At 46.4% G+C, this 27,954-nt stretch overlaps 1 protein-coding gene across 1 annotated transcript in view; it reads left to right on the top strand.

The window, feature by feature from the left end:
- The first annotated feature begins 2,987 nt into the window (after positions 1–2,987).
- Positions 2,988–27,954, top strand: part of LOC119403557 (negative elongation factor B) — a 53,945-nt gene continuing 28,978 nt past the window's right edge. The window contains exons 1-7 of the mRNA XM_037670488.2: positions 2,988–3,650; positions 5,570–5,686; positions 7,307–7,645; positions 12,707–12,855; positions 19,813–19,915; positions 19,977–20,072; positions 24,014–24,073. Of these exons, the coding sequence (XP_037526416.1) occupies positions 3,342–3,650; positions 5,570–5,686; positions 7,307–7,645; positions 12,707–12,855; positions 19,813–19,915; positions 19,977–20,072; positions 24,014–24,073 (1,173 nt within the window). The 5' untranslated portion in view covers positions 2,988–3,341. The remainder of the gene's footprint in view (positions 3,651–5,569; positions 5,687–7,306; positions 7,646–12,706; positions 12,856–19,812; positions 19,916–19,976; positions 20,073–24,013; positions 24,074–27,954) is intronic.

Raw genomic sequence — 27,954 nt, 5'->3', positions numbered from 1 at the left:
GATTATTTAATGCGCAGTATAATAGTTAAAGAATGCAACTTTGCGTGAAACGTATTTTCGTTGAGAGTTTAACACGGCGTACTCGGAGAGTTCAGCTGTAGCGTGCCGCCGCAGCGACATCGTCTCAAGATCTCAACATGTTGCCGGCTCGCGATAAGCCACGCGAGCAACGCACGGTTCATGCTCCTGGGACGTTCAAACCACGAAAAAACACGCGCTGGCAAAGAACGAGTGCTGATAACACCCCAAGGTAATGCTCGATGAAAGCTTCAGCGTAAAAAATGCTGCGTATATCCACCGAGGATTGAATACTAGAAGCTACCGCCTACGTCACTGAAATGCTAGACTTCACCACGAACCGACGGTTAACGGTGCCTTCGCTTATTGCAAATATGTCGAGAGCACCGTCGAGCACCATGACGCAAAATTGACGTCGGCGGAATTACCAGATGGCGCCCTAACTTTTCCGGTTTGCTCAATAGCCAATCAGCGCGCACCAAAGGCGATGCTTTTGCGATTGTCGCCTTTTGGGAATACGGGCAGAGAAGGGACTTGGCTTGCGAAGGCTACACGGGGATAGTGGCAAGGGTTTCAAGATCGCCTTCTCACATCATGGTTTCTCGGCTCATATTGAACCAATTTGAAACATTCTTGTGGCAAAACGCTCTTCGTTGGGCACGCAACAACTCCAAGTGTCTAAATACAATTTCTTATGTCACCTCGTGAGCGGCTTTTTCAGAACTAAATTACAAAGAAAACAAGAGCCACATGCGCATCACATTTTTTATTTATTTTGATCTAAACCCTCCTTTCCCCTGACGGCACTCCACGGTTTCGCATTCGTTCTCCACCTTCCCGCGGCTGCACAGAAGGACCTCCTGTTCCCTGCCCACCGACACACCCAGGTCTTCAAGGCTGTTCTTGAATTCCTTGGGGACACTGGACTGGACAACCGGCTGTACAAGCCACTCTCCTCTTCTTCTTTCTGATTCCCATCTTTATTTCCCTCTCCCTGTTCCCCTGCAGACGCTGAGACGGGCTGTTGTTTTTCCGGTAGTTGGTTGAATTAGAGGGCTAGGTTAAACCCCAATAGAGTTTTAAAAGGTCAGTATTGCCCGGTAACATGAATAACGGTTTCAAACTGCACTCAAAAGCGAAATTTGAGGTTAAATAGCGCTCACATAGGCGCCGTTTTTGAAAATAGGCATTTATAGGCACTTATAGTCATCTAAGCACTACCCCAAAAATAGGCATTTATAGGCACTATAAAAACACTATAAAACCCTTCTTCCTCTAATTCATGCTCATATATCAAAGTGGCACGACAGGAATGCAAGGGACACATTTGCCTAAAATCCGGTCTCTAATGATTACCATTCGGTCAAGGTGAGCTCCAAAGGGCTCAATCTTTTTTTTTTTTTTTTTTTTTTGATTGCACGTATGCTGGCCCACCGACGCAATGTCGTTGTTGTTTTCCTCCGAGCATGGCTCATACCCAATGCAAGAGATTGGCCGAGTAGGGGGTGAATTTTGCCAATATTATTTTAGGGTGTCATTCGTAGAAGCTATAATTAACTAATATAATGAATTGATGTATCAATTATTGGCATTGAAATATTTAAAGCCGGCAGAATTTAGCTAGATATTATTTTAGACTCTCTGATGAATTTCTTAATAGAGAAGAAAACATCCCTGTGGCTGTATGCCAGAGTGGTGGCCCCAAAAGAAAGTATAACCGGCTCCGATACTTCCAGGCCCAGCTTTCGAAGAGGTGTTACTATGATTCTTTCTCTCAATGTCGTGAACCGGCGACAGGATAGAAAGAAATGACCAATGGTTTCCTCCTGATTGCAGAAGAGGCACAGTGGGGAAGTCACTAAACCTACTCTGTGTAAGTAAAAGTTGAGGGAGGTAACGCGGCAATGAAATTTCGTCATGGCTACTTCCATTATTCTGTCAGAAAATAAACCTCACCAAGTACAAAAGAAGAAAGAGAGAGAGAGAGAGTAGCGAACCTAAAGACTTAATTAAAGGGGCACTAAAAAGAAACAATGAATCGATTTAGACTGATAAATTGTATTTTGAGAACTATAATGTCGTTAATTTCACCTCCATAGGTGTATTAATAAAAGAGAAAATGAAGTTCAAAGTTTCATTTTTAAATTTCGCGCCAATATCTCCACGCGTAACGTCAAGGATTTTAAAGTGTATTTATCGTATATTGGAGCCATTGGCTCAACAAAATTTCCTCAAACTTGGTATGCTAACTACATGGCCCCCTCAGAGGACAGCGTACTTCATTTTTACCGTTCACGAACTACGTAGGCCCTAGTAGGCGCCGTCAAAATATGTGACGTCACGGCGAATGGTGCGGAAACTTCAAGGTGACGTCGCCACTCACATTTTCTTTTTGCGCGGTTTTTCTCTTTCTAAGCTTCTTCTCGCAACAAGCGTGGTGTTTTTGGTGTCGTGGAGGAGTAGTTTACTAATACGAGAAAAATCGTTTTGCTCTTTAGTGTCCCTCTAACGTTGCCCCAAGACGAAAGAAGGGGGTTCCTGCCGGCGGTAAATCATCTTTTCGTCCACTTTACTTTCTTCACATTTACATCCGAATTACTACCAAGGAGGTTTAAATAAAACTTTGTTTTAACCTCCTTGATTACTACAAAGAAATTCCCCTATACTTTCCTTCGCTTTCCTGTCAGTTGTACACTGTGCCCCAAGACAGTAGCACCAGAAAGCCATCAGTGACTAATAGTTGCTTTTATTTTTAAAATATCACCTTATGTAAAGTGAACTATAGTTTTATGCATTTATATAAAATGTTTGCTATATCGTACACCTTTAGAGAACTAAGACGAACAAGCTAGCAACATTGAGCGTTTGAGTCTTGAAGGTCCCGGATGTTTACCTCGTGTTCGGTTACTGTAGTTCGGTGGCGTTCAAGGGGTTTGAAGTAGCATTCGTCGTGCAAGGTGCAAGCATTTGTGCTACGCAATTAGGGTTTTGCTCTGAAGTCATCCTCTCTACTAGCGCAAAAAAATGATGTTAATGTACTATCTGGATGAAAGCGGCAATCGAGTCTACACACTGAAGCCGGTCTCTCCGGACGGAAAGCCGACGACCACGGCGCATCCGTCGCGTTTTACGCCTGACGACAAGTACTCCAAGTACAGAATCCTCATCAAGCGTCGCTTCAACTTGCTGCCAACGCAGCAGCCGAAGCAAACCTTCTAGACAACAAGCACCAAGAGAGTTGGGGTGACGGGGCCGAGAAGCAAAAACTTAACTTCCAATATTGCTTTTACTTGTTAGATTAGAGTTTGCTGAATTCAGTCGTCATGGCAGGCCTCGAAGAGGTTGGCATTCCGGGTCGGGAGTTTCTTCGTGAGGCTCTGACCAATTGTTCTGACCCACTGCGTGCAATTGAAGAGTTTCAAGAAGAAAATGGCATTCTGTTGCCGTCTTTACGTCCTATGTTGCCGTTGCTTGATTTGCATGGTGTCTGCAGGCTTGAGTTCCACACATCTGTGTTGGAAGAGCTAAAGGAACGCCTTCTACAGCAAATTGAAAACCTTGGCAAGCAAGAAGGCCGCGAGAAGGAGAAAAAGCTCAAAGAGATGTTGCAGAAAAGTTTTCCAGTCATCAAGGTACGAGGCACCTGGTTTTCTTTGTGTGTGAATGAGCACGTGGACGCTTGTTATTGCATGGAGATTTTGCTTGTTTTCATTTAGCCACTTATAAAGCTCTCAGTGTGTTTTAATTTTCAGAGCAAGGACCTAACCACTGTTCCATTAACTGTCTGCGGTGACCCCCGCATTTAACCTGTTCGACGTGAATGTTGAGGTGCGCGATTTTTTTTTTTTGTTTGTTAGTGCTTGTCGACGGCATCGAAGGAAAGAAGTAGCGTCATTTCCATTGAATGTCCTTAAGTGAACATATTGTCATTTTCCCTGTGTGCCGTCACGCGAAGAAAATGAGTTGCGTTTGAAAGTGATGACTGCGATAACCATACAAAACTTGCATTTAACATTGCATATTCTTGAAATAATTGAAAAGCTTCACACTAAGAAGTTGCTCTAAAATTGTATTCATGACAGCGTTGCATGCCAGTTTTGCGCAGTTTGTCACAGCCACACAAGTCAAGCGAAGAGACACAAAAAACATGGGTTGTGACATTACGAAGTGTGGGAACAGTGTGACAGTCTTTTTGAAAACTAAAAATTCTATTTTTAATTATATGCTTTGTAGGATCATGAGTTCCGAGCGACCGTTTCCAAAGTCTATGCATTGGCCCCAAATAGATTAAAAATGTCAGTTAAAATTAATGTCATTTGTTTGATTGTGTGACAGCAGTGAATTATGAGCAAGTGTCATTTATTGCAAGTTACAAATTTGCAGCGTGGCAGCCTCGAACTATGCTAACAAGCACCACTTTGTGATTACCACATGTCAAACTGCAAGCTTTCAAAGCTTACTGTGAAAAAAATAATAATAATAATGCTCAACTATTCACCTTTTTCTATTTTGCCTGTGCACTACGAGTTTCCCCCTTTGGGACCCCTCTGTGGTACAAAATAATTGTATTTTGTAAAGAACCTAGAATGCAAGGAATACATTATAAAAATGCATGCGTTGTGTGGTACTCACTTCGTCATCTTTCCTGCACTCTACGTTCTTTACAAAAATGCACTGCCAACTAGCCCATCAATCCACCTTTAGACAAGGGAACCTATAGTCTCTGTGTGTGACACCACTGCTGGATGCTCCTCTACGGGGCCGACTGTAATGTTAATGATGACTGGAGCAACCGTGTGCCGATTTTTCGGTGGAGTACATGCTACCACTGGTGGCGTTTCCACAATGTCAAGCATGGTCTCATTCCGCAAGCTTGGTAGGCACCATTCTTATGTCATGTAGCGCCATGCAACTGTACATGCAATAGGTGCCCTAAGTGAGTTTAAAACGGCTTCTATGAATACCGCTCCGCCAGCTTACATGCACATGGTTTGCCATGAATGTCGTTGGGCACGGGCTTCATGTGAAAATGAAATCAGCAGTATTCTTAGCTTTTTTCTTTTCACACAATTCTAATCACAATAGCTTGTCGGCGGCTTATGTTGCTATGTATTGTCATCGGTGAAAAATGCCTCTCCTGCCTTCACACACACGCACACACTCTAGTCCAAGAAATCGCGCACCTAGGGAGACTGCCCACCTTGGGCTGCTATGGAATGGTTTCTGCTAGCTGCTTCATTAATAAACGTTTATTTTTCTTTTCTCTCCCACCTTTCTAAGTATGACCACTTCTGTTGTATTTAGTTAGCGCGGGCCATGTGCTCGATGTTACAGGAAATTTGGTCGCTGATATGGAACACAAACTTCGTGTCATTCCATTTGACGCCATTAATAACAGGCACATAAGAATTATTCTCAAGATTTCATTTTCTTGCCTTTCTGCATATTACTCCTGCCAAAAGGGTGTACTAAATCGGGCAGTCTCTTGATAGAGGTACTATTACAGCGACTAATAATATACGATGATTAACTGAATTTCTTGTCTTGCCAGGTCCCAGCACTTCGTCCAGTGGTTATGTGCATACTCAAAAATATGGAGCATGTAGAAGAGAAGTACCTGAAGCAACTGGTCAGCGATAAAACCCTTTACAAAGAGTGTGATGTCCAGGTAAGCACCATGCATGTTTGAACTTGTTAACATCCCTCCATGAAAGTTTTTAGAATGGGGAAAGTTGAAAAGGGTTGAAATTTGCCTTATTGTTCCAACACACATGGACAAATGAAGTGTGTAGATGCCGTGCGCACAGTGGTCAACATGAAATTTTTTTTTTATGGTCATATAAATGGAATGCTTGCACAAGGTATGTAAAGGTCCTTAAAACCCTTGTACACCCTTGAATTTTAAAGTATATATTTCAAGGCCCTTGAAATTCCTGGAATTGTTTTTTCTTGAAAGCCCTTGAATTTCTCGAGAAATGCAACCTAAGTTCAACTATGCAACCAGCTCTTTATCATAGCTTAGAGCCGATCAGTCAAAATCCCCATTTTAGAAATGGTGTGCTAGCATAAGGGCACATGCAATATGGTTTGTACCGTGAAAACCACACAGTGTGCAGAGTGAGAGCCCTACTGGTGATTTGGTGCTTGTTTCTCCCTATTGTGGTGTTCACGCTCAAAATTGAAGCCTTATACGGAACAAAATCTAGCTACGGCAGTTTGTGGTGGTGTCACAAGTTGCGTTGTTGTTTCACAGTCTGGGCTACCCTTCTGGCTACAGTGATTATCATCAAAAAAAACGGTGCACTTCTTCGTCACAATATTTATTCCCCTTAAAGAACAAGTGAAATAGAATCTTATGAGTTTATTATTTCCCTTGCTTGTCGAAGCACGTTTGAAGAAAAAAATCATAAACTTGCCAAATCGCACAAAATACCTCTATTTCAGGAATTTATTGCTGCAAGCAAGTTAAAGTGAGGATAATAAAAATCGGTAAATAATAGCTTTGATACTTTCGCTCTCTTTTAAAATAATTTGTGTGGTTTTATCGCGCTCCGTTTTACACGATAATTGGGCTGAAACGTAAGTAATTTAACAAAAACGCCGAACTTTGCAAATGATTTTCTCAAAAAGGCCATTTTTAATTTTTTTTAAAATCCCTCTGATTGAAGTCCATTGTGCAGAAAAAAACGTTGCATTATTTTGGTTGCTAACAAGTTATAGTGCGTCAAATGTGACCATGCCAGCCGAGCGGCCGCGTCGTTCGTTATGGGCTGAAACTCGGATATAAGTTGCTAAAAATACTTGTACGTGACATAATCACAAATAAGCAGCTCCACACCAACGAATGCGCAGCCCGGTGTCATGGTCAAGCAAGCTTTGTCTTGGGATCAGCCGCTTGACAAACCTGCAGCAGCGGCCGCTCGATGCTGCGGGCGCTGACATTACATGAGTGCCGCTTCGACTGCGGATGAGCTCCGCTTGCGCGCCAAACTACGCTCAGAGGACAAACGAGAGAAGGAATGCATCACTGTGAAAGTTAAAGGCCGTTAAGTGCCAACAAATGTCAAATGTCTGCATGTGTAAAAGTTGATTTGGTGATTCCAGAGGAAACAAACAGCTGTATGTTTTGGCCCCTGTGTGAATTTTTTTTCTGTATGTTCTGTCCATTTGTGCTGCACAAACTGTTTTCTATTGTCAGGAAAGGCTTCTAGCCGAGATGTGGCCCCTAGCTGTAGGCACACTTGCATTATCATTTGTGGGTTCAAATTTGCATCCCCACTTGTTGCAGGTGAAGCGCCAGATTTGGCAGGAGCACCAGAGCCTGTTTGGGGACGAAGTGCTCCCACTGCTTTCCCAGTACATCAGAGAAAAGGAAGAAGCATTGTGGAGTCTGGCACCACCAACAGCAGCTGGTGGCGCCACATCGGAGGCATCCTCCTTCTTTGGGCCATCGCCCAAGCAGCGGCGCCAGGGTGCAGTTCTACAGCGCCTGCTTGTAATGGTGGGCCGCAACGTGGTTCTCTATGACATGGTGCTCCAATTTGTGCGCACACTCTTCCTTCGAACACGCAACGTCCACTACTGCACCCTGCGTGTAGAGCTCCTCATGGCCCTGCATGACTTGGAGGTGGGCAGTTTTTGCTGAATGCATGCGCCGCCAAATTAGAGGCATTTTGATTCTTCTTGGCAGATTTCAGCTTTGACATTATTCTCTTGAACGTGTCTGCGCAGTATGGTGGTAGAGTTGCACTGTAAAGGGCCAGTAAGCAGGTCAGATTTTTTTACACCTTTCAAACAAGTTTGCCAATTCGTGCAGAAGGCTGCCGTGATTATATTTTGCGAATGTTACAGTGCTGCATGCTGCGCTCCATTTTGAAAAACAATTCCTGTGCCCCTCTCCAACGCCTGTTCAGACCTCTTCGCCTAAGAAGTGACGTAGTGTTGCTGTGGTTGCCTCCAAACTCGCCGGAGTAGAGACCACCGCGGGTTCAGGCTTAGCGAGCCACAGGGCCGCGTCTACCGTCGCCTACTTACGTCTAGCGCACCGCTCCGCACGCGCTCAGCTAGTGAAGGCGCCGAACGCCGCGCGACAGAAACACAGTGTTCAATCAAATACAACACACAAACACTTTATTTGCTTTTCGGCGGCACCCCAACGAAGCACAAGGTCCGCTCCCGGGACGCGGGGAGCAAAGGGCCCCCGCAGGCGGACGGAATACACAAAGGGGTTCCGCGAAGCACGTCGCGGCTCGCAATGGCGAGCTTTGACACGCCGCTCGGGAAACGGTCCTGAGCGGCTATGCAACGCACTCTCGCGATGACCACTGGGCCTGGTCGCGAGAGTTAGGGCAAATCTCCGCACACGTGGGCCTCCGGCAAGTGCGGCTCAGTGTGGTACGACCACGCACGAACACTTGGCACCACCTTTGGCTTAGTGTACGGAACAGAAGCTAGCGCAACGGTAGACACGCCTGCCAAGGATGCCAAGGCACCCAGGCAGGCTACAGTCCGGCGATTCCCAAAGGGGACGTCGGGGCGCAAGGAAAACGTGACCTCACCGTTCACTGGCCCAGGAGAGAGAGAGAGAGAGAGAAAGCCGTCTCAGCATGCACCGAATGTCGCGAATTCCGAGATCGCGTACAGCGCCTCCACGAGAACCCGGCGGCGCATGGCGCAAGATGGCGTCACATTGCCGCTGCGGGAGGGAACGGGGAGAAAATGGGTTAGCAGACGGCAAATCCCCGCGCAAAGGGCTACGGGCGTGCCTGGAATCCCCACATTGCCCATGGACAACTTTACGTGCACCATCTGTGCCGATTGATCGTATGAACTACGAAATGATGCCTTGACCCTGCGGTGGTGCGGTGTTGGCCGCGCAACAACTGCGCGGCCGAAACCTTGCCTGGTGGTTTACCTCGCCTGTGCCTCTCATCTCTCGCACCACGCTTCCTCACCGTGCCGCTTTCACACGAGTGACATGAGGAGGAAGCCTTGCTCGGTTGTTGCTATTTATGATCGCATCTACTGTGGTTTTGTCCGCAGCATCGCTTTGACTCTGTGAGTGTCGGATGCGGGTGTACTTTCGGATTTTCGTCGTCGCCATACACGATTGCATTGACGGCAACGTGGCTTCATCCACAACAGTTGTGGCAAATGATAACCACAGTAAAACTTCATTTGGGCCTAGTTGGTACATATTCCTGAGGTAAAAGTAGCAACTCAAACACACAAGACACCCACATAGAAAAGACACTACACACACAACACTTGCGTGTGTCGTGTCTTTTATATGCGGGATGTCTTGTGTGTTTGCACTGCTGCCTTTACCCCATGATAACCACAGTTCTGACTGTGTGCGCGCTGACTGTGCGCATATTTTCGAAGTTTCTGGAGCACGCTGCTGTCAGTCGTCGCTCGACGGTGTCGATACCCGAGTTTGTATCACCTGTAGCGACAAAGGAACTTTGGTGCACTGGACACAGTGGAGTTCAGCTGGGGAATTCTACGAATTAATTCATATCAGTCTGAAATTCATATCAGCCGGGTTTGTATCACCGAGATTCTCCTGTATCTCTTTATCTTTATCACAAATTTTAGACCGTGAGCTTGTTTACTGGCCCTTTAATGTAATTAGCATAGATACGATGAGGCAGGTATGAAATTTCTTTGCTTTATTTCAGTGAAGCAACCAACATGCTGTCAATTATAGTCAAGCATATTTTTGTTTGTATGTGCCTCGAAATATATATTCTGGCAGCAAAGATACAGCCACCTACTGATTTTTTACTTCTGCATGATTCCTGTGGCACTTCAATTCTCTTATTCTCTAGTATACACTAGAAACGTCCTATACACTTGAGGGGTGCTGACACTTTCGAAGCTGAGTTTACTCAGCCGTACAAATCTCCTAAATACAGAGGCAGCATTGCAAGTGTGAAGCTCAGTAAATGCTAAGATATTTTATTTGGACATCGACACTATCATGACGTTCGGCTGCAGTATCAATTCTGGTGACTTCATGCACCAGAATGACTAGTTGCAATGATGTCAGGTACCAAAAAATTGAAAATGGTCGCTTGTGTGTCACCAGAAACATTCATTATGGTTGCTTGTGGATCACCAACGGAGCCACAGAGCGGAGCGGCCATGGAAACGTCATGATATCTTACGCGAGCACATGACAAGTAGCTCATATCATGTCATGACACCAGGGTATGGTACAAACTGAAACTAACTCTTAAAAACATATTGTAATTAATTTTTCAGGCTGCACTTACACTTACCAGTGAAGTTTTCAGGCTCTTAAGGGCTTGGCCTTTCATTTCACGCAAGGAAATGGCAACTGAAAAAAAATTACACCATCTTCCGCTAAAGGGGACCAATAGGCGATGCGAAGCCGGAGCACTTGCACGATCGCATTCCGGTGGCGTTCGTTGGGCATGCTACCAACCTCGCGTCATGGAACGCGAAGAGGAACACTACGCACGTCGTGTCTTCCCTCTAGCCGAGCCGTTAATTCTCATTGTGCGAGCGGGGAACGCAGTCGACAGGCACGCGAGAGGGAGGCAGCGTAGGAGAGGAGAGAGAGGGGGAAGGGACGCGCATGCGCTGTCGCTCATTGCGGCACTGCGCAGAAGAGAACTTCGAACGCAGTTGATAGGCGCGTGAGAGGGAGGCAGCGTAGGAGAGGAGAGAGAGGGGGAGGGGACTGTTGCTGAAGGAGAGCAACCCCACCCCGTTCATTGTCACAAGTAATAGTAACGTACGGAACGCTTCGTGCTTTAATTCAGAAATGAAGAGCGCACATATTACCAGAAAGCTGCAGCCAACGCATTTTGTTTGCCAGAAATCTGGTCAAATCGCTTACAACAAAGCGCTGTTGTGTGCGTTTGCGTACGCACTGACGACCGCCTATCCACACTGGCGCGGTGACGGTGCTGCCACCTGTAGCCCAATCTCGCGGCAAATAACATCACCCCGCTCGGGGGAGGCCTGCCGTCGAAGCAGACAGGAAACGCCCGGCCTTCTTTAACGAGCCTTAAAAGAGGCGGTTGGGGGGGGGGGGGGGGGGGGGGGGAGTGTCGCGTCGCGCGAGGAGCAACATTGAACTTTTGAATCTAAGGGTGCGGTCGCGATCGCTGGCGCGTGCGCTATCTCGAAAGCCATCACAGCGGGCTGCTCGTATACCCTTCTACGTGCTGCGCTCTCAACACGAAGTGACTATGCAGAGAGCATCACACCCTGGAGCGGCCGTATTCTCTTACACCAGCGTTTTGTAGTTACGCGAGATCGGATACCAAACAGTTAGCTGCCAGCCTGTGACTATGCAGAGAGCATCACACCCTGGAGCGGCCGTATTTTCTTTGCACCAGCATTTTGTAGTTACGCAAGATCGGATACAAAACAGCTGCCAGCCTTGCTTTGTGTAACACTACAATTTGTTGCTGTCGCATCCATTGCTTCGCCCTTGCAGTGAAACTGTGACTTTTTTTAACACAGCTGATGCTGCACAAGTGTTTGAATAACAGGGCAGTACAAAAAAAACTAATTTCAGTAATGTAAAAAAAATTATATTGTCGAACATGAGATTCAGCAGCCCCAACGTGATGCCGCGCCAGTGATGTAAAAAAAGTAAAGAATTTGACATGGCAACAAGAAAGCGCCAAATTGGCATTGATGCAAGGCATGGGCAGAGTGGAGTACACATTGATTGTAGAGGGCACAATACAATGCGCTAGAGCATCAGGGTGCATTCTCTTTCTCCCCAGCTTCTCTGGAGGAGGAGAGCATTCAGGTTTCCTTTTACTGCTCCCAGTGCCAGTAAAGATGTTGCTCCACTTCGGTGGTGCCCTCTGCAATGCAGCATGCAGTATGAAAAAGAAAAAAAAAGCATCAGAAAGCATGTGTAACTTGGTCATTTTACCACTGGCCAGAGCAGAGGTTTCAATTTATTGCCTTGGCCTTCCTTTGTGGTGGCAATGAAACTTTGTTATACTGAAGTCGGAGATAAACATGCTTTGTAATACTTAGATTAAAAATACACGATGTTCTGTGACGTGAAGTTATAGAAGGTTGATTACTTCCTTACATTGAGAATTTCGTTATATTGAAGTTTATTATATCAAGGTTTAATTTTGCGAGGGTACTATGTTGGGCAAGTTGGTACTTAGCTAGAACTGTATCACTTCCTCATGTTTTGCTAAACAAGGTATCAGTAGGTTTTGCAATACCCAAGGAATGCCATAAGGGCAACCTCATTGCTCTGTCTACCTTGGAACAATAGTTTTGAGACTTAGCCTCTGAAGGACATTCTCTAGAGTTTCAACTTTTAAGGTAGAACGTCTGTTCACTTCTTCCTGGCATGTTCTGTTATTATGAGTGCACCAAGGTACTACTCAGTGATGCCTTTTTACATTTGCGTTATATCACTCATATTGTGTGCTCTAGCCTTGTGTTACATGAGGGAACTGGAGACCACTTGGTGTGATTTAGATGGACACTACATCATACAGCCTCGACACATTAAAATGAAGGAAATAGTGATTTCAGTGAACATGGTGAAGTAACACTTGCCATTTCAATTAGGAGTGTGGGGTAGTAGGCAGTGCGCTAAAAAAAGTAAGTATTGAGCTGTAGCTAAACTACTTCATGTGTCATGTGCTAATGAAGACAGTATGGTGAAATGCAGATCCAGGACATCACAGCTGTGGACCCATGCCACAAATTTTCCTGGTGCCTAGATGCCTGCATTCGTGAGAAAAACGTGGACACCAAGCGATCTCGGGAGCTTCAAGGTTTTCTTGACAGCATCAAGAGGGGCCAAGAACAAGTTTTGGGGTGTGTGCACACCATAAGCACTTTTTTCTCTCTTCCTCCATAATTTTTAACTGTTCAGGATGGTTTACTGTTGTCGGCCGATGATTCAGGTGCTGATAATTGGCATTCTCATCTGCCTACTTGCACTTGTTTTATGGTATGAATACATAATGATCACTGAAATTTCAGGGAAATATTTGAGCTACACCAAGGCAGGGCTTCTTTAAGTGTACTGAACAAAGGAAGTTGCAATGATAATTGTGAAGTGCGATCAACACACTCAGAGATGTGTGGCACGGAGGGTCTTGCCCGACTGCACCCATACTGTTGCGCATAGCAATGTCTAAGCATTCTGTTGCATTGTGCCATATGCTGCGCAAATCGCATTCCACAGCTACAAAGCTTGTGCGGGCACAAGACACGCCAGTGAAAAAAAGATTGCAGCTCAGAGCAGCTGTGCAGTGCATGTTGCTTGCTGCCATCTGTAAGAGTTGAGGCGTACGCAGGGAAGACGTGGGCAATGGCTGACAGTATGGGCAAGAATTACAGAAGCACGGTACTATCCAATTGTGACTGTTTAGGCTTTTTAAATAACTTGTTCAGCACAAGTATTGTTTAGGGCTGTACCGTCTCACCTATCCTCAAAGGAACACAACTAATGGTTCCTTTTATCAGGAGTTCTACCGTATTTACTCGATTCTACCGCGCCCTCGATTGTAACGCACACCCGTTTTCCGCGACCAAAAAAAAAAACTAATACATCGATTGTAACGCGCACCCAATTTTTCATGAGAGAAAAGAACAAAAAAGTCCGTAGGAGTCAAACTTTGCACGTTCAGAAGAACAAGTATTTGGGTTTTAAAGAACTAAAGTTTCAAAAAAGTAACACCCAAAGTCAAAAAGCGGGCCTTGCCACTAAAACTGTCACCACTACGGCTGCGATACGAGTCGCGTAATGGATCAGTCCGCGTCGCTGTCGGACAACTCCTCGTCGCTGTCAACGCTCTTCGATTTCGGGAAACCGGCCCTGCCTTGGTCCACTGAAACCTTTTCGTGAAGCTTTGCTGTAAAAAAATCTTCAGCTTCTATTTGCGCCGGTCTCGCATGCACGTTGCGGGAACTCCGAACGACCACGATGCGGCCCAATTTCCGCCCGTCTCAGCACATGTAATAACTATTCTTTTAAATGCTGCAACGTGGTGCACTCGTCGAGTATTTGGAGTCGGCACTTCCATGCCGTCGATGCGAACGCAGGACGGGATGGCAATCTCCTCAGCACACGTACGAACTGAAACAATAATGGCAGAAATGGCCAAGGCGCGTAGGAGGCGGCCATTTTGAAATGCCGATGGCAATACGATAACCGAGTTTCTTTTTTTTTTTTTTTTTTTCGGTACTCGATTCTAACGTGCATGCGATTTTTGGGCTCGTTTTAACGGAAAAAAGGTGCGCGTTAGATTCGAGTAAATACGGTATTTCCTGAGACACCAAGCTGGAGAATACACGAAGTGCTTTTTTTTCTTTTTTCTTTTTTTAAGAGGCAACATCTTTATTACGTAAAGGAAATATATTGTGTATCACAAAGACAGTGCATGGCAGAAATGAATTGCAAAGAACAGGAAGGCAGTTTGCCACTGAATCATTCATCTCTGATAGCAAAACTGGCCAGTGGTATTTAAACAGTACAGTCAACTGCTGATTTTTCGGATGCCCGATTTTCTGGACATGCTAGAAAATTCGGACGCTTTCGCGGCACCGTCACCAGCCCCGTAGACGTCCGAAATTTCGGATGCTGAAACTCTTCGGCGTCTGATTTTTCAGACTTTCTGCCTCTATTGCAGGTCCGAAAAGCATTATTTGGAGCCCCCACCTCTGCCGCGTCTACCATCTCGTAGGTTCGAACCAGCGCTTTCGCGAGTCGATCTGTTTGCGACAGTACCAGAGTCCAAAAGTCAGCTTCGCCGCAATGCCAAAGTGTTGCGGGGTGAAACAGACCAGAAATTCACAGGGGCCGCCATCACGGCGCCGTGCGGTGATGTCCTTACGGATAAGCAGCGGAAATGCACGGAGGCTTGATGGCGGCAGGTGGCAAACGCGCCAGTAGGACTTAATAGCTGACAACCCTTACGATAAGCATCTTCAGTTAACTGCTCAGTAGGGCATGTGGCCTAGTGCAGTTGCATGCGTACTGCATGCATTTAGTAGGCGAGAACCCAAACTCGCCGCGCCGCCATTTATGCTGCTGCTTTGTGCGAGACCGTTCAGTGCGCAGCACAGACGCGTCATCACAAATGCGTGCGTATGGTACACCCACAGTACAGTGACGGCGTCAGCTTAGTTGGCGATGTGCTGCACACAACTAGAAACGATCGGCTTCACATGGCAGCAAATGCTGCGTATCAGCGGAGATTGGGCAATGCGTGTGCGCATCGTTTACGTGCGCAAACACATCGAGGGAAGTCGGACAAGTCATCGCTCTTCCACCACAGTCTTTGTGTTCCGCGTCATCGTTTCCAAACGTTCCATGCGAGTGAGCCACAATCTATTGCGCGCTTTGCTGGTATCTGCGGCGCTCATCACGAGACTCAAATTTGCAAGTGGCAGTTGGCACGTAGTTAAGCGGGGTTCGTGGGAGGTAACAAATGTATTTTCGAGAGCCTGGGCACACACCAAAATGCCTGATAAGTGTACTGGGAGGCACTAAAGCTATTTTGTACGTAGATATGGTGATTTGACCGCTTGAGTGGAATAAAAAAGCATGAATTCATTTTTTCGAATGATTTCGCGGTCCCTAGGGAGTCCGAAAAATTGGTCGTTCACTGTGTTCTCACTCCAGGTACACTGAAACCTCGATATAACGAACACGGATATAACGAAATATCGGTTATAACGAAGTAATTTGAAGAATAGCCTTGCAATACATACAGTGTTAGGAATATGTGTTTATAACGAATTTTCAGATATAACGAAGTTACTTTCGTGTAAGATGTAACTTCATTATAATGAGGTTTGAGTGTACTTCTCAGCCACCTCACCAAGCACTGCTTGAGATTCTTGTGTTTTGCCGACCACAATCTCTTCCTTCACAGAGTAAAACTGGCAGAAGTGACCTGCAGCTTGTTCTTTTTTTTTTTGAAGAATCCTGGTTAGGGTGCTTTTTGGGATGCCATACTTCGCAGCCGGCTTAATTTTCGTGATGCCACTGTTCTCGACTTAAATGACTTAAACTTCGCCTTTAGCATGGCCAAATTTGCTGGCATTTCAGGGTTACTATCGGAAATGCTCAGAAAGCTCACTGACCAGGAGATACCCGAGCCACCTGTGAGAATGACTTCATCGCAATCACAAACAATGAAGAACTAACCACAGCCAGCTTTTAAAAAGTGTAAATAACTGCCGTGTACAACAATGTTAATGACGGATATTGCAAGGCAGCTAAAATGGCCTGTTTAGTTTCGTTTGTAGTGGTGCACCCCATTCCATTTATCCTGAGTCATAAGAGCAATGGTCCTTTTTGACTAATGTCTCTTAGCTTTGTGTAAATGTGCACTCTAACCTCATTATAACAGTCACATCTGCCACCAAAAAAACTTCGTTATATCTGAAAATTCGTTATAGACGTTCATTTGTAACAATGTACCGTATTTTCCGGTGTATAAGACGCACCTTTTTTCCTAGATTTTCGCTGGTGCGTCTTATACAACGGTGCGTCTTATATACGCAAAAAGTCACGTGATTCTGCGAGGACCAATTTGTTATATTTAATTTATGAGTACGATAAACAGAGCTCGAGAGCATTCGTAAAAATATATCTAATTTTATTGTAACAATGAAGCGGCTGCGATCTTAGATGTCAGCTACTTGCTGTTCAAGCAGCGCGGCGACCACGGAGATTACGGCCGCAATAAAAGCCACCACTGTCGCGTGCCCCATTGTACTGTTTGAATTGTTTGTTCTTAAACGAAGAATTAAACCCACAGAACTGAGGCAATAAATAAAAAAGAGCACCACAACGGTCCATTGTAACGTTGTAGCGCCCACAATATCAGTTACAAAAGCGAAAGTACCACTTCATTATCATCATCATCAGTTTCCGTGTGAGACGTCGCTGCAGTCTAGCAGTAGTCGCAGCTTCCGGCTTCCGGTCGCCATTTACGTTTTATATGCGTGTGTAGGTGGTATCCGACGATCGTGTGATAACCGTGCGGCACGTTCGTTGTTTATGTGTTCTCGCCAAGTCTGGTAATGCCCTAAAGGTATGGTAGCCACCATAGTACAGGCAGTGCCAACGATGTGTTTCAAGGTGCTTACAATGCTGCGTAAAAGTTACTCGGAGGCTGACGACGGCAACCCAGCGGTGCTGCCAACCGAGGCGGAAGAACTTTTGACAGTGCGCCGGAGGATGTGGCTTCAAATCCAGTAGAATAAATAGTGGTTTTCTGCGCCTTTATAAAACTGCTGCTTACAGATATTCAGTGCCGTGCGTGACTACGCATTTCGCAATCAATGTACTCTGCGTGGGTCATTGTGTTTTACCATGTCGACTGAGTTAAAAATAGATGCGTCTTATACAAAGGTGCGTCTTATATATCATTTTTTCTTTCGAAAGTCGTAAAAAGTAGGGGGTGCGTCTTATACAAAGGTGCGACTTATACACCGGAAAATACGGTATCTATGACAAGACTATTCTTCATTCTCTTTGTTATATCCATGTTCGTTGATATATATCAAGGTCTGAGTAAATCCAACCAAATATGAGGTTGATGTTCCGTGTGGCAGTTCCACTTAAGCGATTGCCGTTTATCGAGATTCCACTGTGTTTGCACTGAACAAACTGTTAGGAATAATGTCACATCCTATGTTATGCTCGCTGTCATTCTCGCTGAATGCTCACTTATGCTCGCTGACATCCTGTGTTATGCTCACTGCCAATTATGTTTGCTGCCATTCTGCCACCGAAAAAACGTCGGAAAAGTGAGCGACCTTGCTCACAGCGTTCGAAATCTGCGTGCGGTGCTCGCCGATCTAGGATATCTTAGTCGTGAGTAAACTGGAGTGGGGCATGCGTGAGCACGTGCCTCTCTCATGCTTTAGAAGGCCTGTTTTAACTTTTTTTTCGCTTCGTATGCGGCACATTTTTACCGCGACTGTGTCTGAAATGTTCGTTGTAAAAGTAGGAGGCTTTGAAAAATGTTCGCTATATGTGGACACAGTTTCAATGGGTAGCATAGGAAAATCGTAAGTGCACCGAAATATGGTCATTATAACCGATAGATCATTATATCTGGGATCGTTATAAGTGGGTTTGACTGTACATGAAAACTGGCATGCTGCTGTGATAGCATTTACCAGTCAAACATATGGATGCCTCTTCCCAAACTGGGAGAGCAGCCTTTGTTCTGTAGTAGGCCTATGTGTGCCAATAGCTAATTATTTATACAGTGCAGACCACTTATAACGTAACCGCATATAGTGCAGGACCGGTTATAATGCGGTCTTTTTCGACTCCCGTTTACCCTCCCATAGAACCGCATGTATACGCATACCGCTTATTGTGCAGTCCCCCAAGATGAAATACCGTTTATAATGCGGTTGCGGGAAAATATTTCCAACAAACGCGGTAGCGAGTGCGGTTCTCAAAGGAGGTACGCCGCTGGGGAGGGAGCGACGAGGTCGTTACGAAGGGCTAGGGCACGCACAGTGAACGAACGAGGGGCGGAGGGAGGAAAAAGACCGCGGCAGCGCTGTGCGGGCTCGCCGAGTGGGGAAGGATGGTGGTTGCCTAGGCGACGGAGTAGCCTTTGCACCGGCGGCGGCAAGGCTCCGCGGCCGCTTGCCGGCAGCGCGTTCCGCGTGGAACGTACGATCGCGTCCTCATCAAGCGCGCTTTAAAGCAAGTTTCCTGTCGGGAAAAGCGTCGTCGATATCACACTTGCTACAGATATCGCGTTTGCTACCTCGTCCGCAAATTGAAAAGTTTTGCGGCTTCATGACGCGGGCTTTCGCCTTTTCTGCCAGTGCGCGGACTTAAACGAGCTTGGCGGGCTTTTGTCGCCGTTGATCTCCCGGCCGCGAACACAAACTTTGTATCACGCGCACTGTTCTTGGGTTAGTGCTTGAGTGCGATCTTTTCGACCTCTGATCTTCTTCTTGTCTTGGACAAACTTCCCGCGACAACATGCTGAACCGCAGGCTAGGCCTAATCAGCGTTGGTTGCTTTTCGGTAGCGGTCGCGGGCGATAAAAGTTGCGGAATCAACGAAACTTTTTGCGATGGCTGCACTTGAAGGGAAGGGAATCATATCGTTAATGAAAACGAGGGCATGGTTGGCACAAGCAACTCTCGAATGGTGGTTCCGGATTCGATTGCAATGTCTTGGACATCGCGTGCGCGCCCGTGAAATCGAACTATGGGTACCGCTCAGCACGTGAAATTTCGGTCGCGATTCGACATGGTTTCTGTGTAATGCGCATACCTCGAGGTAGTCGGCGAATTTCCGCGATGGCACTTTGTTTTGTTTGCTTTTTTTCCCCGTGTTCATTTCGTTGGCAATGCGGGTCTTTGGCGGTTAATTTTTGAACATTCGGTGATTTAAGTGGTTGTAAGCGCCCCAAATCGCATATGTCGATTATCGGACACGCGAGGCTACATGCTCAACACGTTTTGCGAAAGTGCAGACTTTGAAGAAGGTTGTTTTGGTTATAGTGCGGTACTGCTTTTAGTGCGGATATTCGCGACTCCGGCGACTTACGTTATAAGCGGTCTATACTGTAGTGAGGAAAAACTTTCGTTGGTGATGTTCTCGTTGTGTGAATACTTATTGCAGGTATGGCAAATCATTTCAGGCGCCCTTTGCCATAAATAGGGTCTGCTGTGTTCTTACGTCGAATAACTGTAATTGTTCATTGTTTTTTGTATGAAGTCTTTAAAGTTTAAATGTCACTAATGTGATCTTAATGGACTTGTTCCTGTTTGCAGGGATCTATCCATGACACTTTGTGATCCATATGCAATCAACTTCCTCGCACAGTCAGCTCTGAAGATCATCAACCACCTAATTAACATCGAAGGACTTCCAAGGGTGAGGCATTCATATGGCCACTTGTGAAGTGTAGAAAAAGCTCACAATTTGGCATTTGCAGGACAACCAGGTACTGGTGCTGCTGCTGCGTATGTTGGCTCTTGGACTTCAGGCATGGGACATGATAAGTACCCAGCAGTACAAAGAGCCAAAGCTGGTAAGGCACAATTAAATCGCGAAGGCCACGCCTAACGGCATCAGCATTATGAGAGTTTGCGAGCTGTCATAATGAGAAAAGTGATTGTACGATAGTAATTCTCGCTGCCGCACTGAAGCAATGGCTCTCTGTCACAATTATCTCTCTACTGCTGGGCATCGCACCACGCAGTTAGGTGTGACCTCTGAGATTGCTACAACACATTCTTAACCTATGCATTAACCATGCCTAGCTGTTGGAGTCCATTCCCCAGCCATACCTAGCTGCACCTTTCTTGCTGTTGCATGCTGTACTATCCGCGTCAAATGAAACCCGAACACCGGCAAGCCTTCGCACGGTATAGTGCGCGCCGTCCTGTCATCACCATTGACAGGCGCGTGCATCCGGTTTGACTGCACTGCGCATCTGCGCGCCTGTCCATGGTGATAACTGGACGGCGCGCACTGTACCACTGTGAAGGCTTGCCGGTGTTCGAGTTTCATTTGACACGGTACACTGGCCACCACAGCAAGAGGTAGGGGGGGATGTGTGGCTCCGGCAGGAACTGTGTACTTTCAGTAGCCGGGCACGATCGCATGCACCCTATCTTGACAGGGATCACACTCGTACCTTTCTATGTGTTGTGTTCTCACCATTCGGTTTGCGTTGAAGCAAAAGAAGCACGAAGGTCGCTTCGCTCGCTGCAGCGGTCGGGTTTCCTTGTGCCAGCGTTTTGACAGCGAGTGTCTGCTGTCACCTGTGGTTTGAAGTTGTGTTTGCTTGTGCACACTGACACTATACTCGTTCATTTAGCTGTTGAGCTCATGTACTGCAATTCATATTGCTCCTAAACCTGCTAGCCTTACTTCGTGTAACACTCCAATTTGTTGCTATTAATTCCTTTGCCCATGCGATGAAACTGTGACTCTTATTATTTTTATTTAAAAATGTTCCACTCGATATTGCAGTGGGTTCTCTCAAGTGTTCCAAAGATATTTTATTTGGTGTGCACTTTACTACCCCTCCCTTCCCTTTTCTGTTTGATTAAATAAACACTACTCCTTACTGTTCAAGCTGAATTAAATTTTTTTTTCTTTTTTTTACGTGCAAGTGACAGCATGGGGCGGTATGTGTTAGCCCGTTTTTGCAGAAAACATTTGGGGGAATTTTGCAAAAGCACTCAATTATAAAACCTCGAGAACTTGGGGGATTTGAAAATGTCAATTTGATAGACGCCAGTGGCATAGTCAGGGGGTGGCTGACCGGCCCCAAAATTTTTTCGTACTGTTGTGTACTACAGACCAAACAGCCACCTGCACCTGAAGTCATCCTGGATTTTTTTTCTAGAATTGCTTTCCACAGTCAGAAAGACATTTTGGTGTGAACATTGCTGATTTGACTGGCTGTCCTCTCTGCGCCTATAGCGGCCCTGTAACTGGCTGCCCAGCATATGACCGTCAGAAATGCCCTGCAAACAGAGGCGTAGCGCCATGGATCGCCATTTTGCGACGTAGCGACACGCTGATTAACAGGCTCTGCTCTCCCACACTGAGCCGTGTTACCGCGAAGGAGTAACCATTGTTGACTAGCCAGAAGCTCAGCATTAAGCTATAGAGGCGATATTGTGAATACACCGTGGCGGCGGGGATGTCTTGAACATGAAAGGATTGTATCGAGCTAGCGAAGGGCCCAAAAAGGGGGTGGTCATCCTTGACAGCTGGCAAGAGACGTTTCGTTCTCTACCCCTGTACGGACAGCGGTGACTCGTTTTTGATAGCATCTTCGTCTTTTTATCTAATGCACCTCACACGCGGGCAAAAAGTACAGTACTTCGCAGTAAGCCCATTTCATTGCTCTGATGGACAACTTGCCGAAAAGTTGCGCTGATAGCACACAGCACTGCATTAAGTTCCTTATAGGTGGTGGCCTCCGAGCTAAGCTGTGGTTTCTCAAATGAGCGCCACAAAAAAGAGAAAAAAAGTGAGAGAAAAGAAAAAAAAAGAGGCGCTGCTCGTTAAATTAGCAGGAGAGAAAACATTTTTAACAACCACGTTGTAGTTGGGGCTTTGGTTGACGGCGCCCACTTTGCAGACTACGATGCACCACACTATTTACAAAGAAAATGACACTGCTGGAATTCAACATGTCGCGCTACAAACTTGATGCGGGTGCACAGAGGGTGACGTCACTGCCTCAGCAGTGCATTTTCGGGGGGATCAGACATAATTACATCACAGAGGGGAGTGGGCGGCACCCAGAGAGCCTTCGTTGAAATGCTGCATTGTTGAGCTGTGCACGAGAGCCAAGCACACTTTACGTTTGAAAAGTCGATGCGGGATCTGCTTTCCAGGAAAGGAACACTGCCAGGAGGAAGATACGCCTTTGTCGTGTGTCGCTGCATATGAACGCCTTTCTGGAAGACGTCCCCTCACGTAAAGGACTTTAGAGTGCCCCTGTGTCAGGGCTATAAAACTGAAATGATCGTGTGCCGCACGGGCTGGGAAATGAAGACATTGCTCAGTTTGCATGAGAAAATCACAGATGCAGGATGCATGCATCTCTTTAGACGCAAAAATGTTCCAAAAGACGGATGAATTCATGATTATAAAAGTACTTCGATTTAACAAAACAATTATTAACAAAATGACACGGACATTTCGCCTCATATGCACTGTTGTGCCATTGCCTTGGCGGCCTCTACCGCAGACGCCAGTCGCCGTTCTCCCACGCTTCTCAGCAACTGAGAACAACATTTCTGAGCGGGATGGAGGAGAGAAGCAATAGCGTTCCGTGCACCTGCGGTGTCACCTTTCCTACGCCGTGCAGATCCTCTCATCGTCCTGGCCTTATCCCGTCCAGGTGCCACTAAGTGCGGTCAATGAGCCGCCAATCCCCCAAAAAGGGTCATCCGAGGTGTCATCTTCAACCTCTAAGCGCTACGTCGTCAACTGGACATTGACTTTTGAGGTTCGGCTAGGCTTTTCATTATGCACCTACCAATGCTGCAGGGTTGGTGGAATAATGGCCACCGCATTGAGAGGAGAAAGAGGAGGTGGACCCTAACCATGTTATTTAATCCGGTGCACCGAAGAGCGCCGGTGCCTGTTCACTGAGATCAAACAATGTGAATACTTGCGCATAAAGTATTTCCTTCCATCAATTTGTCCTGCTGACTGCTCCGGGCACAATGCCCCCTCGTGTCCACACTGGTCACGCCAAGTCACAACAGCACCCATGCACACCACTGCACAGGACATAGCTTCGACCTAAACGATGCGACGACGTTGGCTCGGAATCGAAAGTGGCCCTGAAGAAAACTCCCGGGATCGTGGTTCACTCGTCTTAAGCCATTGGCTTACAACAACTGTGACCCCCAACCGGAAGTTTACAAGGACGTATGTGACACTGGTCGATCTCCGCTTATTTGTTGCCAGTGTATACTGAGAGTGCCACCTGCATAGGTGGCGAAACTAGACTCCAGGGAAAGGACTGCTCTGCAATCCCAACCGACGCAAGACTTGCCAGCACTCTGCGGGACTGCTCGACTCCTTGGCTCTTGGGACGTACCACTGTTGCCTGGTCATACGTATACCAGCTTTTGCTTTATTTTGTTACAATTAGCCACTGTTAAGCATATGCTTTTGAACTGTTAATGAATTGTGATTCGAGCTTTGACACACACACACACGTGTGTGTGTGTGTGTGTGTGTGTGTGTGTGTGTGTGTGTGTGTGTGTTGACTGCCAGACCCCCCCCCCCCCCTGAAAAAAATTTCTAGCTACGCCTCTAGTAGACGCCCTGGGATTTCAGTGGAAATTTTATTGACTTGATTACATCCTCTTTCATATAATGAGGTTAGAGTCTAGTTTCTTTCAGTGCATCATAGCAGCACTGCTCAGTCTTATATTTTATGAGGATTGCACCATAACCCTCTCACCTTCCAATTGTGCTGTTTTTGTGCAGGATGTGCAGCTTATCACCAAGTTTCTGCCTGCATTGATGTCTCTCATGGTTGATGATCAGGTAAGAAATTTTGTGAGCTTTGACTCTTCTACCACATAAATGGCACCTACTGTGCAATGCACCTTTAGTAGTTACACATCCTTTTTCTTTCACTCATTAGCAAATTGCCCGTTATCCCTTAACACATTCCTGTCCCCAGAAAAGTAGCACTTTTTTGGGTGGTCCAATAGAAATCTTTTTGCTATTAGTATAACATGCGTCATACTAAGGTGTATAGTAGCAATTTATAGAGGAATAAGTGTATAGCACCAATTGATAGAGGAAGAAACTCTTTCCACCAGTGTTAGTACCAATAAGCATGTTCATGAAATACAGTCAACGTCTGAATAATCGGGCAGTGCGAAAAAATGAATTCATGCATTATTTATTCTGCTCAAGCGGTCAAATCGCATCCAAAACAGCTTCAATGCATGCCAATACACTTATCCGGCATTTTGGTGCATGCCCAGGCTCTCGTGAACATATTCAGTACCTGCCACGAACCTCTCTTAAGTACTGACACGAAAATTTTCAGTTGTCGTTTTTTTTGCGCCAAATGAAAGGCCAAGCCCTCAAGAGCCTGGAAAATGTAGTGCTAAGCGCGAGTGCACCCTGAAAAGAGTAATTACAGTATGTTTTTAAAAGCTAGTTTCGGTTCCTAATGTATACTGACGTCACGACACGGTGTGAGCTTCTCATGACGTGCTCGCACAATATATAGTGATATTTCCACAGCCGCTCCGCACCGTGGCTCCGTTAGTGATGTACAAGCAGCCATTTTGAATGTTTTGGTGACGCACAAGCGGCCATCTTGGAAGTTTTGGTACCTGACGTCGTAACAACTAGCCAGACTGCTGCGTGAAGTCACCAGAATTAGTACTGTAGCCTGATATCAAGCTAGTGTCGATGTCGATAGGTGCGCCATGGGAAAATTGACTTTAATATCAAAATACCGTATAAACGCGTGTAAGGGCCGCACTTTTTTTCAAGAAATGAGGGCCAATTTTCAGGGTGCGGCCCATACACGCGACATTTTTTTTTTTTTTAAGTAAAAACGCACCAGTTAGCGAACGAAGAGCGTTTATTGCAGTAAACGACATTTCTTGCGACATACGTGCTCAATCGTCGTCACTCGGCGAGTCCTCAGACTTGGAGTCCGAGATGAGATGGTGTGCTGCGAAGCGCCGTCACCCCACAAGCAGTCATCTTCCGTGCCATCCAAGCTGTTAGATATCCCGGTGACTTTAAAACTTCGGGACACAATGTCCGTCGACACCGAGCTCCACGCAGATAGGATCCACCCAAGTACAGTCGCCAAGGCTAGTCCCTTTACACGCAGCATGTCCGTTGTGAGTGCAAGACCATCATTCCGCGCTTCAGTCACATAGCGGAGCAAGTCTTCTTCCAAATCGGGAAACTTGCACTGCTCTCCTCGGAAAGCGCGCTTAGTGCTGTTGGTGTTTCGCGAGGCTTCTTTTTGAGCACACCAAGTCGAACACACTTCTCGTCAACGTCGAATTTTCTGCCGGCGGCACGTTTCCCATGCTCGAGAGCATACTCGATCACCGTCAACTTATAGCCAGCAGTGTAGCTATTCAGGTACTTGCCCATCTTGCCAAAACGTGAACGCCGTGTAGAAAACAAGCTAGCACGAAGGTCATCGAACAGTGCAGAAAACTACAGCAAATGGCTGGCTGAACTGCACAAACCGGACAACGCGAACGCCATGCCAAAATTGGTGATGCTAATGCCGATATGGATAGCGCCGATAGCGCGTTTGTATAGAGATGTGAGAAGCTAAAGATAAAATCCTGCTTTAACCTTTAGTTGGCGGGTCTATGAATACTAATAAAATAGTTAAAATTTTTAGCCCACTTCACGAACATCTTAACACGAATAAAATCCAAAAATATATATATACACTCTGGTGACGATGATGATGGTTGCGGTTCCTTGCGCCATCTATCGACTACGCCTAGAAGCTTACGCGCGCGCGCATTTTGAATATGTATTGGTCGAGGAAAGTGTGGGTGCGGCCCTTACGCGGATTTTTTTTTTTTAGAATATGCACTTCAAAAAAACGGGGTGCGGCCCTTACACGGGTGCGGCCCTTACACGCGTTTATACGGTAAAAATTGGGGGACCCTTAAGCTTCGCCTTTAAGAGTTGAACGCGATAGCGAAATCCGGCCCCTAGTGCGCACTTCAACCACTAAGTGCATACTTATTAATGTGTATTGTTACACACACACACGCACGCACGCGCGCGAATTTTACAGGCTTTCGATCTAAAGCAAGAGTCGCATGACCTCCAAGATATACGCCGCGCGCCGGCCCTCTCGGATGCCATGAAAAGTCGAGACATATTTCTCACAATGCTTCACAGATGGCAGCACATTATCTAGCGTTTGCTGCGTTGGCTTGATATGTTTTCCTCTAGATGGACATAGTTGTCCATTTTTAGAGCTGTTTGAAAGTTCGTGTGTGTATTTAGCGGCGATGGCTGCACTATCCCGGCGTTTTTCGACGTAGTTTGATGGCCTCGCGAATGCGCCTACCGTATGGGCTCGTTTTCGTCGTGACACCTGCCGAACAAAATGCGTCGCGACTCCTTTCACTACATGACATTTATGTAGTGTTTTTGTCCGAAGCAGCTGCAAGTAACATCGTGGCTTTGTGGTAAGACACCTGCTTGCCACGCGAATGGCCCGGGTTCGATCCTCATTGGGACCGAAGATTTTATCGTTTATTTTATTTGCTACTTTCTCGATTTTTCGCTCACGGATGATTTTTCGCTCACAACCAACGGTGCCGACGCCGACAGCGGAATTTCTGCGACACGAGCTCTCTAACGCTACCGCGTTAAAATATCTTACGAGCGTTTGGTGAGCTTCACGCTTGCTCAGAGCCGTCCGCATACAGGAGAATTCTATGGGAGAGTAAAGTCGCCTTCCAAAAAGGGTGTCAGTACCCCTTTAACTACGTGCCAACTGCCCATTGCAAATTTGTGCCTCGTGATGAGCACCGCCGATGCCAGAAAAGCGTGAAAAATATTACGGCTGTCTCTCATGGAGCATTTTAAAAACGATGACATGGAACACAAAGGCTGTGACGGAAGAGCGGACGACTCGTCCAGCTTTCCCCGATGTGCTACTGCACGAAAAGCTCCGCTGATACGCCGCATTTGCTGCCGCGTGAAGCTGATCGTTCCTAGTTGTGTGCAGCACGTTGCCTACTAAGGTCACGCCGTCACAGCCGGGATGTTTGCTGTATCATATGCATGTGTTTGCCCTGAAAGCGTTCTTTATGCCTACTTCGTTCCTGACTGCACCTGGGCGCGGTGATGTTGAGCTACTTTCATTCGTGAAGGCAACGTCTCTGTGCAGCGCACTTAGTGGTCTCGCACAAAGAGGCAGCATGAACTGCAGCGTGGTGCGTTTGGGTTATCGTCTATTAAATGCGTGTAGTATGCATACAACTGCGCTAGGCCACATGCACTACCGAGCAGTTAGCTAAAGATGCTTATCATAAGGGTTGTCAGCGATTGAGTCGTACTGGCGCATTTGTTGCCTGCCACCATCACGCGTCCCTGCATTTCTGGTGCTCATCCATAAAGACATTGCCACACAGCGCTGTGACAGTGGCCCCTTCAGATTTTTGATATGCTTCACGCCATCACACCTTGGTGTTGCACCAAAGCTGCCTTTCGGACTCTGCTATGGCGGCAACGGATTGACTCGCAAAAGCGCTGGTTCGAACCTACATGATGATAGATGTGTTGGAGGTGGGGGCTTCAATTAATGCCGTTTCGGACCTGCAGTTTGGGCAGAAAGTCAGCAAAATAGGACACTGAAGTCTTTCAGTGTCCGAAATTTCGGACGTTCTTAAACATTGACGTTTGTG

Source organism: Rhipicephalus sanguineus, chromosome 1 (assembly GCF_013339695.2).
Source record: "Rhipicephalus sanguineus isolate Rsan-2018 chromosome 1, BIME_Rsan_1.4, whole genome shotgun sequence".
NCBI classification, from domain to species: domain Eukaryota; kingdom Metazoa; phylum Arthropoda; class Arachnida; order Ixodida; family Ixodidae; genus Rhipicephalus; species Rhipicephalus sanguineus.
Note: the sequence above shows the minus strand (reverse complement) of the source record. Positions and strands in the feature narration are given on the sequence as shown.